The following is a 16,834-nucleotide window of genomic DNA, read 5'->3' on the forward strand; positions in this document are numbered from 1 at the left end:
AGATCCTGTTGATTTCTTCAGTTCCACATCCTGAATAGTTCTCAACTTGATCTTCATGCCCACTGCCAACATCTCTCCACAGCCTCATGAGAGGTCTCCCTGCCTTCAGGCTGCCCTCTCCAGTCCATTCTCCACTGAGGAGCCAAGGAGTTCTTCCTAAAATGCAATTCTGAGCCCCTCCCTCCTCTGTTACTTTTCCCCTATGGCTCTTAGTATGAAATGCAAGCCCTCCCTCCACCCCTGCACCTGGGCAGCCTCACTCATCTTCCTCTCTTGCCCATGCCCTCACCCTAGCCCCACTAGTGCTTCCACCCCACCCTGGCCTGCATGAGTAGCCAACACATCACCTCCTCCAGGAATCCTCTCGGATCGCCCCCACCTCCCCTCATCTCGCCCCCAGGCGGCAGGCGGGTGCCCTCCTGCGCTCTCTCCCCGCGCTGAAGTGTCCTCTGTGAACCAGGGCTCACGGCACTCAGGCTTGTGAGGGCCTCTCCCCTCGTCTGTCCCCCGGACAGCGCCGCGATTCCCGATGGCGTGGACCAGGTGGGTTCTGTTCCCCGCGGCCCCCTCGGGCCTCGGTGCACTCGACGGCTCGGTGGACGTCTGTGGAATGGATGAATCGGGAGCCTTCACAGACCTTGCAGAGGAGGCGGAAGCCCCCGGGGTCCTAAGGCGGGGCCGCCTCCCCGGCTGCTCCCACCCGCCTCGACTCCCGCGGGGCCGAGAAGTAGCGGGAACTCAGAATCCCCTTGCCCGGCAGCGGCGCGGGGCACCTCCTCCCTCCTCGGTGCTCCTACCGCCTCCGTCCCCTCCCTCCCTCTCGCTCTTTGTCTCCCCGGCGCCTGGACCTCCCCGCCACGCGCCCCCCGCATCGCCCCTCTCGGGGGCCCCCTGCGGGCCCCCGCGGACGCGACGCCAAGCATATTGGCCTGCCTGGAGGGGGCCCCGCGTTCTCCGGGCCTGCGGGCAGGGCGGGGAGGAGGTGGTGTTCTCTCTCTCTCTCCCCCTCCCTCCCTCCCTCTCTCTCTCTCACACAAACACACACACTCTCTCTCTCTCTCTCTCTCTCACATACTCTCTCTCTCTCACACACACACACACACACACACACACACACGCACACACACACATACACGCGCGCGCGCGCACGCACGGAGCATCCTCCCCTCAGGTCTCCTGGTCCAGCCCCGCCCGCGCCTCCTGCTTCCTGCAAACCTTCTTCTCTCCCCACTCTCCCCCCGCACCATTCCCTCCGGCTTCAGGGCCCTCCTCGCCGACCCCCATCTCCCCTCCCGGGATGGAGCAGATCAAGCCAGCCTGGAGCCCCCCGCGGCCGGGGTGACGGTCCCCCGCCCCTCTCCCGCCTGGCCCCAGCCCCGAGCACCATGGGCCTGAGGGGTTCCCGAGGCGCCGGACGCTGAAAATGACTGATGCTGGAGGTGAGCGGCCGAGACCCCAAGGACCCTGAGGTGGATGGGGAAGCGGAGCTGAGGGTCACTAGGGCTCGCGGTGGGACCCCGCGTGGGGTTGGATGGGACGAAGCCGACGAGGGCCTTTCTTCCCCTATCCCTAGGGGGGCCGCACGGAGCTAGGATGCTGGGCTGTCAGGGGAGGGGGCGGAGATAGGATTGTGTCCCTAATCCTCTCCCTCCTGCCCGCCGCCAGGAGAAATTAATTTAAAAAAACTGCTGTGGGGGGAGGGGGAGAGGACTTAACTCCTTCTTGCCCGGTGCAGAGTTGGATCGATGGATTGGAGAAAAACTAGCCACCCGGCTCTGACTGGGGATAGGGGCCCTGGGAGTGCAGTAGGTACCCTGTCCTCCCCCCCACGCACATCTCCAGTGGAGCCTGGAGGGGGGGTCCGACTCTTCCCGGATGCCCCAAGCCTGGGCCTTATGGGAGGGGGCGCTGTTTTCTCTAGCTCCACAACTGCCTCCCCCACCTGCAGCCTCCTCTCCCATCCATTCCTTCCTGGCCTTTCCCAGTTGCATTTCTCTCTTGGGCTCTTTCTCCTCTTCCAGGGCCCCTTTCCTCTTGCCTGCCCCACTGGGGGCCGCCCCTCTCCCCACAGCCGATTCTCCTTCTCTCCTCACACCCCTTCCTTGGGCCTCACTCAGGGCCGCTGGAGTCCTGTCCCCACGACTGCTTTCTCTGGCCCCACTCTCTGTCTCATCTCTTTCTTGCTCTTTCTTCCTTCTCTCTGCAGCTCTGTGGACTGACTCTCCATCAACCTGTCTGTCTCTTCCTACTCCCCACTCCCTCTCCAGGACTTGTGCATTCTTTCTTTCTCTTTCTCCTTCCCCTGGGTCCCAGGAAGCTTTGAGCTCACCTGCTTCCCTTTCTCCCAGAGAAGGGTCAAAGGTCATTGGTACTCCGGTCTGGGACTTGGAAGCTTTGGGAGGAAGGAGTGGCCTGGTAGAGTCAGAGCCCAGACTGTGTCCAGAGGAACAGGTTCATTTCCACCTTGTGGCAGTTACCTGGTTGAATGTGCATGAATGTGTGTGCGTGTGTGTGTGTGTGTGTGTGTGTGTGTGTGTGTGTGTGTAGGAGTGTAAATGGTGGGGGGGATTCGGTGTGTAATTTTCTAAGACTCAGTTTTGGAGGAAGGGGTTTGGGTGGGAGGGACCTGGTGACCTCCTAGATGATCTGCTTCCCAGAGTTCCCCATCGGCCAGTGTAGGGAGGATTCCCCCATATACACCCCAGGGACTTCGTTGTGGAAGGAAGGAAAAGAAAGCAGCTTGTGCTGAATCAGGATGAACTGGGTGCTAGTGGGAGCTGGAAGCCCCAGCCCATCCCAGAGGGAGCCTGAAAGAGGACTCCATCCACAAGAGGGTCTCCACCCTGGACTGGGACCTTGAATAAAGAATGCATGGGATCTCCATTCTCGGATAGTCTAAGAGAGGAGGCACCTCCACTGTCCTCAGAGAACCTCCATTCTGATGGGAGAGGCAGTCCTTATCTTCAGTCTGATGGGGAGTACTGTCCCCTCTCCTCAGGGAGCTCCCATCTGATGTGGGGGAGATGTGGCCCAGTTAGGGAATCAATGAAGTATGAAAAATCCCTTGTTTCCCAGTGGTTGGGGAGGGGTTGATTTAGAAATTATGAGGACAAATGGGAGGAGAGAGGACTATCTAGGACAGCTTTCTGGAGGAGGTGGCAGCTGGGTCCTGGTCCGATGAGGCTTTGTGATTGAATGAAGGAATTCCATTCATTCTTAGGGGTGGCCTCCCTTCCCATTTGGCCCTCTGGGACAGGAAGAGAGGTTCTAGAACTTCTTTGCTACTAGCACCCAGAGTTCAAGAATGGCAGGAGGGTTCTCGAGGGCCCATATCCCTGGCCCCTTCTCACACCTCATGTCCTGCTCTCAGTCCCAAGCATCCGTGGAACCTGGGGTGGAGGTGGTTTTGAAGCTTCTCCAGTCCTAGCCAGTATGGACCAGTTCGCCTCCCTCTACCCTTTCCTCAGGAGCACCCTACAAAACTGCAGATCATTACCCAGGGTAGGGCTGAGGGGCAGGAGACTGGTCAAGGTTGAGTTCTGCCTCTTATCTCCTGCATCAGTTTTCCATCTGTAAAGCGGGGACCCTAAGAATCCCAAGCCTGGCCAGCTCACAGTGAGATGATGTCTATGTAGTAACAGAATAAAAGAGCTGGAAAAGACTCCAGCAGGGAAAAAAAAAAAATCCCTAGCTTTCCTACACCTGTCAAACGTATGGTCTAGCCCAGCGCCCTGCCCTTCTCATGGGGACCTGAGTGTTAGAAGTAACTGGAGATCATGTCCCAGCCATGCAGTATGCACCTGCCCCTGAGCTCCCTCCCTCTGCCCTTATCCAGTATTCCCTTGTCCCTCTAATGCCCAGGCCTTGGTTTAGGGCTGCTGCTATCCTACATCTGCTAGGAAGCCTGCCCCCATTGTTTCAGGCACATATATCCTGAATATATAACCTGCCCTACCTTCTTGCTTCCCACAAAACCAAACCAAACCAAACTCTACCCATCCACACTTCTTCCCAGAACATACTTGACGCATCATAGAGATCTGGCTGTCCACTGTTCTGCTGAGTACTCCTCATACCCTCCTGCATCTGTGAGTCTGTCTAGAACTGTGAGAACTGTGAGTTTGTCAAGAACAGCGGCCCTGCTGATGGTGCCAGCTTCCTGAACAGCTCATGTTCAGGAAGACAGGTGGTGAGCGCAACCATGATGGGGGGTGGGGGAAGCAGGACTGAGTGATGGATGGGAAGATGGATGGGTCGATGGATGGGGGTGGATGTTGGATGGATGGGTGAATAAATGAATGGATGGATGGGCAAGTAAGTGGATGGGGAAGTAGGGAGGGAGGTAGGTGGATGGATGGAAGAACCTGGGTTCTGGTCCTGATTTTGCCATTAACTTGTTATGTGATCTTAGACCAGTCATTCTCCCCTCTGTTTCTTCATTTGTAGAATGAGATCATTGAATTTAATAATCTCCAAGATTTCTCCCAGATTTGATGTTGGACAATTTATGATGATTAAAGTTTTTAGGGAATGCTCATGATGGAAAGGCCCAAGACACTGAAGGGGAGAAGTTCAGTGACCCGTGTGGAGGCAGATCAGCTCAGACCAAGACTGCATGACTCAGCCTGGGTCTGCACCCTGGATGTGCTTCTGCCTCTGCCCTTCTGCTCCTGCCTCCTGCCCCAACCCCGGCAATGTGGGGTCTGGTTCAGATGACTTCTCTTTCAGGGGGCCAGAGGAAGAGTTGTAAGGGAAGGTGAGGGGCCAGAAGGCCAGGAGCAGGTAGCCATTGGCAGCTCCCCTGCCTCCACCAACCTGAACCTTTAATCCATGGTCTTTTTTTCTCTCCTCACTTGTCATCCCCAGCTCTCTTGAGTCATGGCTTCTTCAAAGCTCCGAGAACCCGCGGATGAGGTTTTTGGTAAGTTCTGTTTGGCTCTATCTCTAGCCAAGGCCACTTGGCATTGGGGGGTGGGGGGTGTTCCTTGGGGACTTCAGTGTGTGTGTGTGTGTGTGTGTGTGTGTGTATTGTGACCTTACAGCATGATTCTTTGTCACTGCTATCTGAGTGGACATGCCAATTACAACAATAATAATAAGGGTCCCCACTTATTAAGTGTTTGTCTCATGCCACGTCCTCGGCTAGCACCCCCATCTCACATGCACGGTATCATTTAATCCTCGCAATAATGCTAAGAAGTGTGCCCACTTTACAGACAAGGAGCCTAGGGCACAGAGTGGTGAAGTGACTTGCTTTAAAGATCACACGGCAGGTTGGTGGCAGACCTGGGACTAGAACTCCAGACTGCCTAACTCCCTGCTCTCAGTCACTATGCCACACACCTGTGTCCCCCAGCACAGGTGACACACATTACCTCCAAGTCACATAAATAAGGATGGAGGTGCACGGAAATCAAATGTATAACACACTCAGCCTCAGTACTCCCAGGCTGGACCCCTGTGGACACACTGGGGTGCAGGTACACACTGGGGTGCATGCACACACCACCTGCACCATTATTTACCCCCTGCAATCTTTCTGTTGTGTGAATTGGAGAAAGACTACCCCACCCAACAGGGTAGAGCTCCCAGCATGCATTGGGTGGAAAGGCTATTTCCCAGCTGGACTCGGTGGAGGAGTCAGTGAGCAAAGGCCGTGGAGGAACACGGAGCCAGAGGTAGAGACAGAGAGAAGCCGGCTGAGGCCTGTCACATGTGCGCAGCCTTCAGGGCTCTCACATTTGTGTGTATAGCCTTGAGGGGCTCCCAGTTTCTACTCCTTGCCTCCTCCTCATCTCTACCTTCCTTCCCCTCTCCTCCTCCCCCTCCCCTGCTCACCTCATTCTCCCCTGCCACCCCTCATGCCCTGATAATGCCAGGAACCGCTTCCTGCCCTGGCATCCCTGGTGTGGAGTGGAGGGTTTGCCTCCAGGATGTCCCCCCACCCCTCACCCCGAACTGCCTCTGGGCCTCAGACCCTGGGCATTTCCATCTCCACCCAGGTGGCCTGACCCCTGGCCTGACAGATGAGCTCCCCCTTCCCTGGGCTTCTCAGCCTCCACTCCCCCACCCTTCCTGTTTTCCTTCCCCCAGACCTGCTGAGGTAGCTGGCTGCCTGGCCTGCTTCCTGATGCAAAAGGCAATTAAATATTCATGACTTCCCACTGCCCTGGGCTGGGCAAACTCCCCCTGGGGGGTAGAGAGAGAGGGAGAAAGGGAGAAGGGCAGAGAGAGAGAGATCCCTGGAGGGAGGGATGGAAGGAGGTGAGGGGGCATGGTAGAGCAAGAGATCAGAGAAGAGGCTGGCCCCACCTTGTCTCAAAAATCCACAAGCCCCTTAGAGGGGCCCCTTTGCTACCTAGAACCTCCAAGGTAAGATGACCATGGTCTGATGTGGCCCAGAGTCAGGAGTAAAGGGCCTTTCTCCCTGGCCCAGGGTGGCTGGGCACCAGCTGAGTGCCAGAGGGGGAGAGGATGCTCATCAGCTACCCCGCTCCCCCAGCAGCAAGAGCACTGGCCTGGGAGCTGGGAGGCCTGGATGTTGTCTTAACTCCCTCTGTTCTCTGGGCCAAACCTTTCTGAGCCTCAGTTTCCCCACCTGTAAAATGAAGGGTGGACTCACAAGTCGCTCCCATCTCTGCCTCAGAGGAAGTATAGTGGGCTTGGTAGGTACAAATTGAGCCTCCGGAGCCAGACTGCCTGTAACCCTGGCCTGCTCTTCACCAGCCATATGCCCTCAAGCAAATTAAGGCTGCCCTGGGGATTCCTGGAGTCTTCCTCCAGCGTTGTGGGGAGGTTTAAATGAGCTAGCAATTGTAAAGCACTTAGAACAGTGCCTAGAACAGTGAGAGCTCAGTAAGGATGAGCTATTATTATTCTGTGGTTCAGTCCCCAATCCTTGCCACTTCCAGGCAGTGCCTGGAGATTCTGTGTCTGGGAGCAGGGGACAGAGGGCTCCCTCCCCCGGCTCAGCCCCAGGGCCTGCAAACACCAGAAGTGAAGCAGCGGCAGCTCAGGGACCAGAGCAGTGGTGTGGAGCCAGGGGCCAAGACAGCAGTCCTCTGACAGGCCCTCTCCCCTTCCAAGCCACCGCCAGAGGTCCCTGGACGACTGCAGCAGCCTCTCCGAGTCCACTGGCCCCCTCCGGCAGGGCCAGCCCCCTCTCCTTGCGGGCGGCACTGCCCCTGGGGATCCTCAGACACTCCAAGCCCAAGGCCTCACCATCTCCTCTCCTTAGAAGGGGAGATTGTTCTTTCTACAACCTTGGCTCTTCACTGCCACCCAGACCTCAGCCTGGCCACCTCATCTAAAGCAGTAGCCCTCGGTCACTCCCTATCTCTTTTATCCATTCCACAATGTTCCTGAGCTCCAGCTCTGTGCCGGGCTCTGTTCTAGACCCTGGGGAGACAGCACAGAACAGGCCAGATACAGTCACTGTCTTCATGGAGCTTGACTTCCAGTGCGGAGGCAAGCAGAGGGATGGATCTTAAAGCACACATAACTAAAGAAGGAACATATCAGATGGTGAGGAGAGCCATGAGAGAATTAAAATGTGGGATGTGATGGAATGGGGGCATCAGCACCGCGTGTGTCTCGAGTCCATCTCTATGCACTAGTCCTTCAATTCGTCAAACACGACTGAGCACCTCCTCTCTGCCAGGCCCTGCACCAGGCTCTCGTGGAACACAGTGCACAGTGCAGGGCTTCACCCTCTGCCGTGTGCAGACCCGCATGGGACACGCATTCCTGACCAGATCATAGAGCCGAGGCTGAAGAGGTGCGGCTGTCCAGAGTGCGGGGAGGTGATGTACTGGAGCTGACAGCCAGACAAAGGAGGGGTGGGGAGTGATGGAGCAGAGAGAGCAGCATGGGCACAGGGCGGGAGGAGGGCAACGAGGGTGCAGGCGGGTCTCCAGGTATCAGTACCTGTGGGTTAGTACTGTTCCCACTGACACACCAACAGCAGAGCTTGTGAGCGCGTATGAGTCTCAGGCGTTATGGTGAAGCACTTTGTATGCATGATCTTATTTAGTGCTCACGACAACCCTATAAGGAAGATACTGCTAATATGACCCCATTTTACAGATGAGGAAGCCGATACCTAAATGTAAGTAACTTGTCCAGGGCCAGCCAGCCAGCCAGGCGGTGGCAGATCTGGATTCAGCCCGCCCAGGCCATCGGGCTCCAGGGCCTATGCTCCTAACCACGGTGCTGTATAAGAGCATGCTGTGCTGTGCTGTGTGGAGGACGGAATGTGGGAACACAGGAGGGGTGGGCTGGGCCCCTCAGGCCTTTAATGGAGGGCTGAGGGGCATGGACTTTATGTTGTTGGCTTTGGGACCCCCTCCCCCGCCACCGGGTTTCAAAAACCGGAGTGTATGGGCCACAGTCAGAAGTGTGCTTTATCAAGTTTCTTCCAGCTTGTGCAGAGTGAGGAGGAAGGCAGACTCCAGGCAGGGAGCTGAGCATGGATGGATACTGAGGCCATGCTCTGGGATGGCGTGGCGGGGGAGTGGGCAGCTAGTGAAGGCCTGAGCTAAGGCAGTTCAGTCCCGACCGAGAGGAGAGGCCAGGTCCCAGGGGGTGAGGAAGGCAGGTCAACAGAACTGTGTTCTTTCATTAAAATAATATTTACTAAGCACCTACTATGTGCCAGGCACCATGCGATGCCTGTGTGAGCACAGTGAACAGAATAGAGAAACATCTGCCCTTGAGGAGCTGACATTCTAATGGGTGGAGACAGACAGTAAACTAAATAAGTAGAATACGTAGTATGCCAGAGAATGATAAATGATACAGGAAATAAGTAGGGGTGGGGCTCAGGGGGTATGATAAATTGGGTGGTTGGGGAGGGTCTCAGTGAGAGAAAGCACTTAACCAAAGACCTGAAGGAGGTGAGGGAGAGAACCATGCAGAAATCTGTGGCAAGTGCTTTGCGGGAAAAGGGAAGAGGGAGTGCAAAGGCCCTGCAGTGCAGGCTAGGCTTGTGTGAGGAAGAGCCAGGAGAGAGAGAGACAGAGAAGTAGAAGCTCAGTGGTAGGGGGAGCACAGACTGAGCCTGGAAGGCCACTGGGGGAACTCTGGCTGTCTTCTGTGTGGGATAGAAGTCACTGGAGGGCTCTGAGCAGAGGAGTGACAGGAGCTGACACATTTTATCAGGATCACTCTGGCTGCTGTGTTGAAAATAGACTGTAAATGGGAAAGGGGGGAGGAGGGAAGACCAGCTGGGAGGCTTTTGTAATAATCGAGGCAAGAGGTGATGGTGATGGAGACCTAGACCCGGAGGCTGTGAGTTCTCCCTCTCCTCCCCTCCCCTGCCTTCCATCCTCGCCCCTCCCCTTCCTTCCTCTCCTCTCCTCCCTTACTCTTCTGCTCTCTCTCCTTTCTCTCCGTATGTAGGCATGTGTGTGTGTGTGTGTGTGTGTACACAGACATTTATAAACAATATTTTATTGTGGGAAATCAAAAGTAGAGGGAATAGCACAATGTTCTCCATCACGTGCTCATGCACTCATCACTCAGCCTCAACTCATGGCCAGCCTTGTTTCACCTATACCCCCTCGACTTTCCACTCCTATTCCCCTGGATTATTTTGAACCTAATCCAAAACATCGTATCATTTCCCCATAAATATTTCAGTACGTCTAGATACATTTCGAAAGCAGAGCTAACAGGAATTGTGGATGGATCGGTTTGTAGGATGGGAGGGAAAGAGAGGAGTCAGGGCTGACTCCCGGAGTCTGTCCTGAGCAGCTGGAGGGATGGAGCTGCCATTCACCAAGGTGGGCAGACTGGAGGAGCAGCCTGGGGGGCCGGGAGGTCAGGAGGCCAGTTTGACACCTATGTTGAAGATGCCCATTGGACATCCAAGTGGAGGTGTCAAGTAGGCAGCTGGACATGTGAATTACCAACTGGGTCTGGGGCTCAGGAGGAAGGGCAGCTCGGAGCTGTCTGAACGGGGTGACCGGGTGGATGATGGGGCCTTTCACTGAGCCAGGGAACAGAGGAGAAGCCAGTTTGAGGCAAGGTGGTGGGTTCGTTTTGGTGGGTTGAGTTTGAGTGCCTTTGACATGGCAAGTTCCCTGACAGGTGCTGAGGTGGCCGGGCTGGGACTTCAGGGGAGGGGTCAGGGCTGGAAATAGACATAGGTGGTGGTTAAGCCAGGAGAGCCACTGGGGTGGCTTAAGGGGTGTCTGCAGATAAGAGAAAGAGGAGCAGGTGATGGGGGGTCCCTGAGATCATGGGGGGTGGAGGGGGGAAGAGAGGTCTTAACCCATCCTGAGGTCTGGGAGGAACCTGTTCTGCCTGGAGACCCCTGTGCCAAGCCCTGGGGATGCTGCAGAGTGAGGGCTGCATTCTCAGGTGGAGTGAATGAAAAGTGAAACTAGGAGCAACAGGTTTTATGCAGGATGCGTTGGGTTTGCCTGCTTTTCCTCCATGTCCTCATCCGGGACCTAGCCCTGTGCCAGGACAGGAGAGACAGGTTTCAGGGGACTGTGGGCTTTCCTCCCTGCTGCTGCCACCGGCTTGTGGGGGATCCTTCTGCTCCAGTTCAACGGCGAGCCCTCTAGATGCTCAGCAGTGCTCTCTCTGAGTGCAGCACTGAGCATGGCACAGCAAGTCCCCAGCAGGGCCAGTCTCTGGAGCCAGACTAGCCAGGCTCAAATCCCGGACCATTGCTGGCTGGTGGCTTCAGTCGAGAGACTTAACCTCTCTGAGCCTCAATTTGCTCAGCTGTAAAATGTGCATAATAGCTGTCCCTAGCCTGCTGGTTTGTTCTGAGTAGATGAGGTAATGTACGTACATTCTGGCGCATAGTAGGCACTTCTTCGGTGGTAGCCATTATCACCACCATCTCTCCAGCCTCATCCCCCACCGCCACCTCCCCAAACCTACCCTCCAGTTGCCCTGGAGGTGCTCCACACCCCTCATCCCTCCCACCCCCGCATTGCATAAACCAGCTTGTAAACTCCCACTGAGACCCTAAGACCCAGCTTTGGTGCTTCCTCCACCGACCCATCCAAACAGGGCCGTCCAGTCCTCCTCTGTGCCTGGGAGAGGTTCCATCACACTGCTGTATTCACGGCTTCACATGTCTGGCTCCCCCGGAGACGGAGAGACCCTGTTTTCCATCGTCTGTACTCCCAATGCCTGGCACTCAGAAACATTTGTTGAACGTCTGGGGTGTGAGTGCACGTGCCCACTTGAGGTGAGCCTCTGGGCTTGCTGTCCTCATGTGTCTGGTCTCTGCCCCCTCCACCCTGTTTGCAGACCTGGACTTGGCTGTGCCAGAGACCGTCAGACTGGACAGCAGTTTACACAAGGCCCGGGCCCAACTACTGGCCAAGGGCCGGAGACACCGGCCCTCTCGCTCAAGGCTTCGGGACAGTGCCAGCTCTGCAGAGGATGGTGAAGGCTCCGATGGGCCCGGAGGCAAGGTTGGGGCAACCCAGGCAATCACACGTCCCCACCCACCCTTCCGGCCCCTGGATAAGCCCTCCAATCCGCTCTTTCAGGGAAACTACACCCCCAGATTTCTGACAATAATGCTCATAAATATTAGCCGCTTCACTTCTGGCTCATTTCATCCTTCCAAGGAAGGTATTATCATCCCCATCTTGCAGATGAGGAAACAGGCTCTGAGAGGTTCAGCAACAAAGTCACACAGTTAGTAAGTGAAGGAGGCGAGATTCAACCCCAGTCTATGTGACGGAAAGCCCGGCCACCCCTCGGCCCACAGGCACGGGAAACCCTCCCTCCAGGCCCCAGAAGGACCCAGGAGTCCAGGCTGCCCGCCTCGGAGGCTCCCTCGCAGTGTACAGGGTGAAACCGGCTCCCAGCCGCTCCGGGAAGGGAGGAGGAGGGTTGGCGGTGAGCGACTGACCCCTCCTCCAGGTGAACGACGGCTGCGGGAGCCCTCTGCACCGGCTGCGCTCGCCTTTGCACTCGGGCCCCGGGTCCCCGGCGGGGGGCTCTTTCTGCCTGGATCCTCCGGGGTTGCGGCGCAGCCTGGACGAGGACGAGCCGCCGCCCTCGCCGCTCACACGGTACCGGCCCCTGCACAACGCCGCCTCGCACGAGGGCCTGGCCGCCGCCTCCAGCTCGCCGCCGCGCTCCGCGCCCTCCTCGGACAGCTCGCCCAGCTTCGTGCGCCGCCACCCGCGCGCAGAGCCACACAGCGAAGGTGAGCGGCGGCCGGCGCGGCGCCCCCTGCTGGTGCCGGGACCGCAGCGGCCCCTCCGGATCCCTCCGGTGGGCGCCGAGGGGCAGGGCTGGACCAAGAGGGACAGGGTGGCTTGGGGGGAGGTGGGGGATGGGAGTAATCACCGCGGCTCATTCATTCATCTACTGAGCGCCTACTATGTGCCAGACACTCTTGGGCACTGGGACACACAAGTGAGCAAACAGATGTGGTCCTTGTCCTCACTGGGGCTTGTAGCTTCGCGGAGAAACAATCAAGTAATTCCTTACTTTTTAGGTGGGAAGCCATCAAATCATCCGTTAATTAAACGTGTAGTTACAAGCTGTAATCAGTGCTATGAGGGAAATGTGCATGATGGCGGGAGAGCATATATCAGGATGCAAGGACTCAGTTTGGGAGCACCCTGGAAGGCTTCTCTGAGGAAGTCCCATGTGAGCCAAGATTGGAAGGCTGGTTAGAAGTTGGCCAAGATAAAATTAACAGTAAATAGTAGTGGTCCCTACCTTTTCAGGTACCTTATACGGTTTGTATAAGGCTTTCATAAACATCCCATTAGGTCCTATGAAATAGTCAAGTGTCATTCCATATTTGAGATGAAGGAAGCTCAGAGAGGTAAAGTGACTTGTCCTAGGTCACACAGCTAGTGAAGGGCACCAGAGCCAGGTTGCCTGATTCTAAGCAAGAGAATTTCTACCACCTCACACTGTCAGCTGAAGGAGGCAGGCAAGCCACCATACAGGCTATTTCCTTCCCTCTCTTCCCCAAAAGATGACAGCCGGGATGCCAGTCCACCTGAGCCTGCCAGCCCCACCATTGGCCTGGATAAGAAGACCCGCCGAAAGTTCCTGGACCTGGGGTGAGTGGAGGAGGGGCCAGAACCAAAGACTTGGAGCTGTCGGGGTAAGGGGTAGCCCAGTGGGCATCACTGCCCCACTCCCCCCTGCCCTCCCCACAGGGTCACCTTACGCCGAGCATCCACAAGCAAGAGCCGGAAGGAGAAGGGTAGCAACCGCCTGTCCGTGGGCAGCAGGTAAGAGGCACCCACAGCACCTCAGCACAGCTTCTGCCCATTGCTCCCTGTGGGCCCCGGCCCTCCCCTCGGTGCCCACACCCATGCAGCGCGCTCTCTCCACAGGGAGTCAGTGGAGGGGTCCGGCAGGTCAGGGGGCTCCCCGTTCCTGCCCTTTTCCTGGTTCACAGACAGCGGCAAGGGCTCAGCATCTTCCGGCAGCACCACCTCCCCCGCCTGCTCCCCTAAACACGAGGGATTCAGCCCCAAGAAGTCAGCTTCCCAGGTGAGTCCATGGCCAACTCGCCCCCATACTGGCCCCCAGACTCAGGTGACATGAAGTCATACTTCACCTTGGCTCGGGCTGGGATCCAGGCAGGCGTTCCTGGCGTCCATTTGTCCATCCATGGAGCCAGTCAGTGATTCATTCATCCATCCATTCCCTGGGTTCATGCGTTCACTGGTTCACTCATTCATGTTCTGAGTAGTCGATTCATTCCCTGCTTCATCCATTCAACACACGTCACTGCACACTGATTCCCCTGGTATATACCCAGCCTGAGGTCTCCTCATTCCTGCTGACTATTCTGCCTGGCTCAGTTCTAACCCCATGTCCTGTCATAGGAGCTAGGCTGCCTGTCTGCTGGGGTAAGCCTTGGGGGATATAGAGATGAATAAGACCCCAACCTAGTTAGTGCTCAGAAACCCTTGGGAGAAGTGAGACTGAGTAACAGAAGCAACAATGAGGATCTGCTTACCTTCACACAGCGCTCTACAGTTGACAAAGCTCCAAAGGTGCATTTTTGCTTTTCTCTCACGAAGGCTCAGTGAAGTGGGGAGGGCAGGCATGCTCACCCCCATTGCTCAGATGGGCAAATGAAGGCCCAGAGAGAAAGGACTTGCCTGTAGACTTGCATGGATTTACTTGCCAGGTTTTATGACCCCAAGCCCAGTGCTTGTTCTGTGATTCTGTTCTTCATGTGCAGCTGGGGCAGAGGAGATCAGGAAGCTGGGAATTCAGGGGAGAAGTGGTTCCTTCTGATCTGAGACTTCTTTCCTTCCTCCCTCCTGACATGCCTTCCCTTTTTTCCTTCCCTTTTGTGGGGATACCACAGTGAACAGACACAGCCCAGGCCCTCACAGAGCTCACAGTGCAGCGAGGATAAGGACCTCCAACTAGGCACTTACAAGCCAAGGTGCTAGAGGCCATGGTGGGGAGGTACAAGGTAGGGACACCTGACCCAGCCTGGGGGAATCCTGGATGACTGCCTGTAGGAAGCAACACGTAGTCTGAGACCTCTTCCATTCCTGCTAACTATTCCACCTGGCTCAGTTCTAGCCCCACGTCCTCCCAGAGGCCTCAGATCCTGATGCCTCACACAAGTCACCACGTCATATGTGCCTGCCCAGCTCCTGGCTCATGCATAGGGTGCACTGAGCAACTCCTGGTGCCCAGTCCCGGACTTCATCTCCATCTGGATGGAGGTGGTGGGTTGGGGAACTCCCTCGGGCTTGGGGGTGAGCTCTGTCCTCAGCGGCACGCTCTCCTACTGTCTAGGAATCCACCCTGAGTGATGACTCCACACCCCCCAGCAGCAGCCCCAAGATCCCCAGCGGTTCCCGGCAGGAGGCCAAGTGTTCCTACCCCTACCACACGCTGTCCCAATCTTCGGATGAGGTGAGCGAGCCCGGGCCTCTGACTCTGCCGGCTGTGCAGGCCACAGGCCACATCTTCCCCCTCACACTCCTTGGTCTCTGCCCCAGTTCCTGGATGAACCTCTCCCCGCCGTCCACCACTGGACCAGTCAGCAGGTGGGCCAGTGGCTGCATAGCCTCAACCTGGAGCAGTATGCCGCCGAGTTTGCCGCGCGGCAGGTGGACGGGCCGCAGCTACTGCAGCTGGATGGAAGCAAACTGAAGGTGGGTCAGAGCAGAAGGGCCACGCCCCAGGCTGGCAACCTTCAAGGACTGGGAGCCCCTCATCTGGACCTTTTCACTCCCTCTGGAGCCACTGCCCTGACCTCTGACCTTCAGGCAAGGTCCTCGGCCTAGTCTTTGCACTCTAGCACAGGTCCCCAGTCTGACTTGAAACTCGAGCCCAATTCTTTGGTTTGACCTTCAAGCTCCAGCCCAAGTCTCCAGGTTGACCTTGACCTCTAGGACTAGCATATTATCCGACTCCTGACTCTAATGAGTCTCCTGGTACGACTGGAGCCAGGTCTCTCCCCTGATCGCCTTGTCTGATTCTCAGTCTTAGAAGCTGGTGGGGTGGGGGGGAGGTCAGGGGAGCCTCTAACAGCTGTCCTGGGAGGTTTCTGGTATTTCCTACCCTCTGCTGAGTTGCGGGGAAGGGGTGGTGACGAGAGTCCCCCAGGCAGTCTCTGGAGTGGGAGGGGCCTCTGCCACTGATTAGCTGTGTGACCTTGGGCAAGTTGCTCCCCATCTCTGGGCCTCAGGGGGTTGGGTAGGGTCACGCCAAGGCTGAAATCCTGAGTGAAGGAATGGAAGCCAAGATTGTGTGTATGTGGGGAGAGGGCAAAGGGCCTGCTACCTCCCACCCTCATGTCTCCCAACCACTCCCATTCCAAATTCTTGCCCTGATGGTCTGATCCATCGCAAGTGGGAGGTGGAGGGAGGTCACAGTTCAGGGAGGATGCGCAGAGCTGGAGAGAGAGAACACCTGGGGCACAAAGAACCGGGGATCAGGTTGGCCGGGGTGGTGGTTCCGGGCTCTTTCCCTTACCCTCAATTCCTCCCCCAGAGCCTGGGGCTCAGCAACTCGCATGACCGGGCGCTAGTGAAGCGGAAGTTGAAGGAGCTGGCAGCGGCCGCGGAGAAAGAGCGCAAGGCCCAGGAGAAGGCCGCGCGGCAGCGAGAGAAGCTCCGGCGCAGGGAGCAGGAGGCCAAGAAGAGCTAGGGGCGGGCGGGGCAGGCGCTGGCACCCAGGCACCCGGACTCGGGCGGCCATGGGCTCCATGGGCACAGGCCTCACAGGGAGGCGGGGCCTGGGCGCCAAGCTTGGGCTGGCCTGGCCCCACGCTCTCAGGAGGTACACGCCCTCTCACCCTGTCACTCTGTCTGGACCCAGATCCCCCAGAAAGGGAGAGCCCAGGGAGAGGGCCCAGAAATAAATCCGATTTCAAGGACTTGTTTGGCAGAGTTCCTGGGGGAGGTGGCAGGTTATGCGAGGAGGGCCAAGAGGCCAGGGCTGAAGCAAGTCTGGAAACCCAGAGGCGCCTGGGTCAGTCTGACCCTCTGCCCTGGGACCCCGGTGGTGCTGGGGCCAGCAGTGAGCTAGGATGCCTGCCTGCCTTCCAGAGGCCCTGAGACGGGGCCAGGGTCCCAGCTCAGAAGAAGCTGAGCATATCGACAGTACATGGATACAGTTGTTCCTCTCCAGCTCTCCAAGGTGGCTGTGTGTTGGGAGAGCTCTGTTCTGCTCCCCAGGGAGGCTGGTGGGCACTGCAGCAAATTGCACTCAGGGTAGACTCCCAGTCTGCATTCCTCAACAGGAGAGTGGAGAAAGCAGCATGGTTATCTCATGCAATCCTTTAGAAGGGAAGGAGGATGGAAACCTCCTTTCTGGTCCTGTCTTCTGAGTCCCAGTGGTGAGATGACATCCA

At 57.1% G+C, this 16,834-nt stretch overlaps 1 protein-coding gene across 5 annotated transcripts; it reads left to right on the forward strand.

Annotated features, from left to right (window-relative positions):
- Positions 1–431: 431 nt before the first annotated feature.
- On the forward strand, positions 432–16,426 carry SAMD14 (sterile alpha motif domain containing 14). Of its 5 annotated transcripts, XM_058560708.1 has the most exons (11): positions 432–543; positions 1,263–1,439; positions 4,867–4,921; positions 11,272–11,438; positions 11,896–12,184; positions 12,971–13,058; positions 13,158–13,232; positions 13,338–13,497; positions 14,770–14,889; positions 14,976–15,131; positions 15,973–16,426. In XM_058560708.1, exons 3-11 carry the CDS (start codon positions 4,879–4,881, stop codon positions 16,126–16,128), a joined length of 1,254 nt encoding a protein of 417 aa, XP_058416691.1. In that variant the 5' UTR covers positions 432–543; positions 1,263–1,439; positions 4,867–4,878; the 3' UTR covers positions 16,129–16,426. The 5 variants fall into 5 exon arrangements, with proteins under 5 accessions (XP_058416691.1, XP_058416688.1, XP_058416689.1 ...); XM_058560705.1 differs by lacking the exon at positions 432–543 and having other exon boundaries at positions 1,124–1,439; XM_058560706.1 differs by lacking the exons at positions 432–543; positions 1,263–1,439 and adding an exon at positions 3,232–4,189 and having other exon boundaries at positions 4,521–4,921.
- The last annotated feature ends 408 nt before the right edge of the window (positions 16,427–16,834 follow it).

This window comes from Diceros bicornis, chromosome 18 (genome assembly GCF_020826845.1).
Source record: "Diceros bicornis minor isolate mBicDic1 chromosome 18, mDicBic1.mat.cur, whole genome shotgun sequence".
Taxonomy (NCBI): domain Eukaryota; kingdom Metazoa; phylum Chordata; class Mammalia; order Perissodactyla; family Rhinocerotidae; genus Diceros; species Diceros bicornis.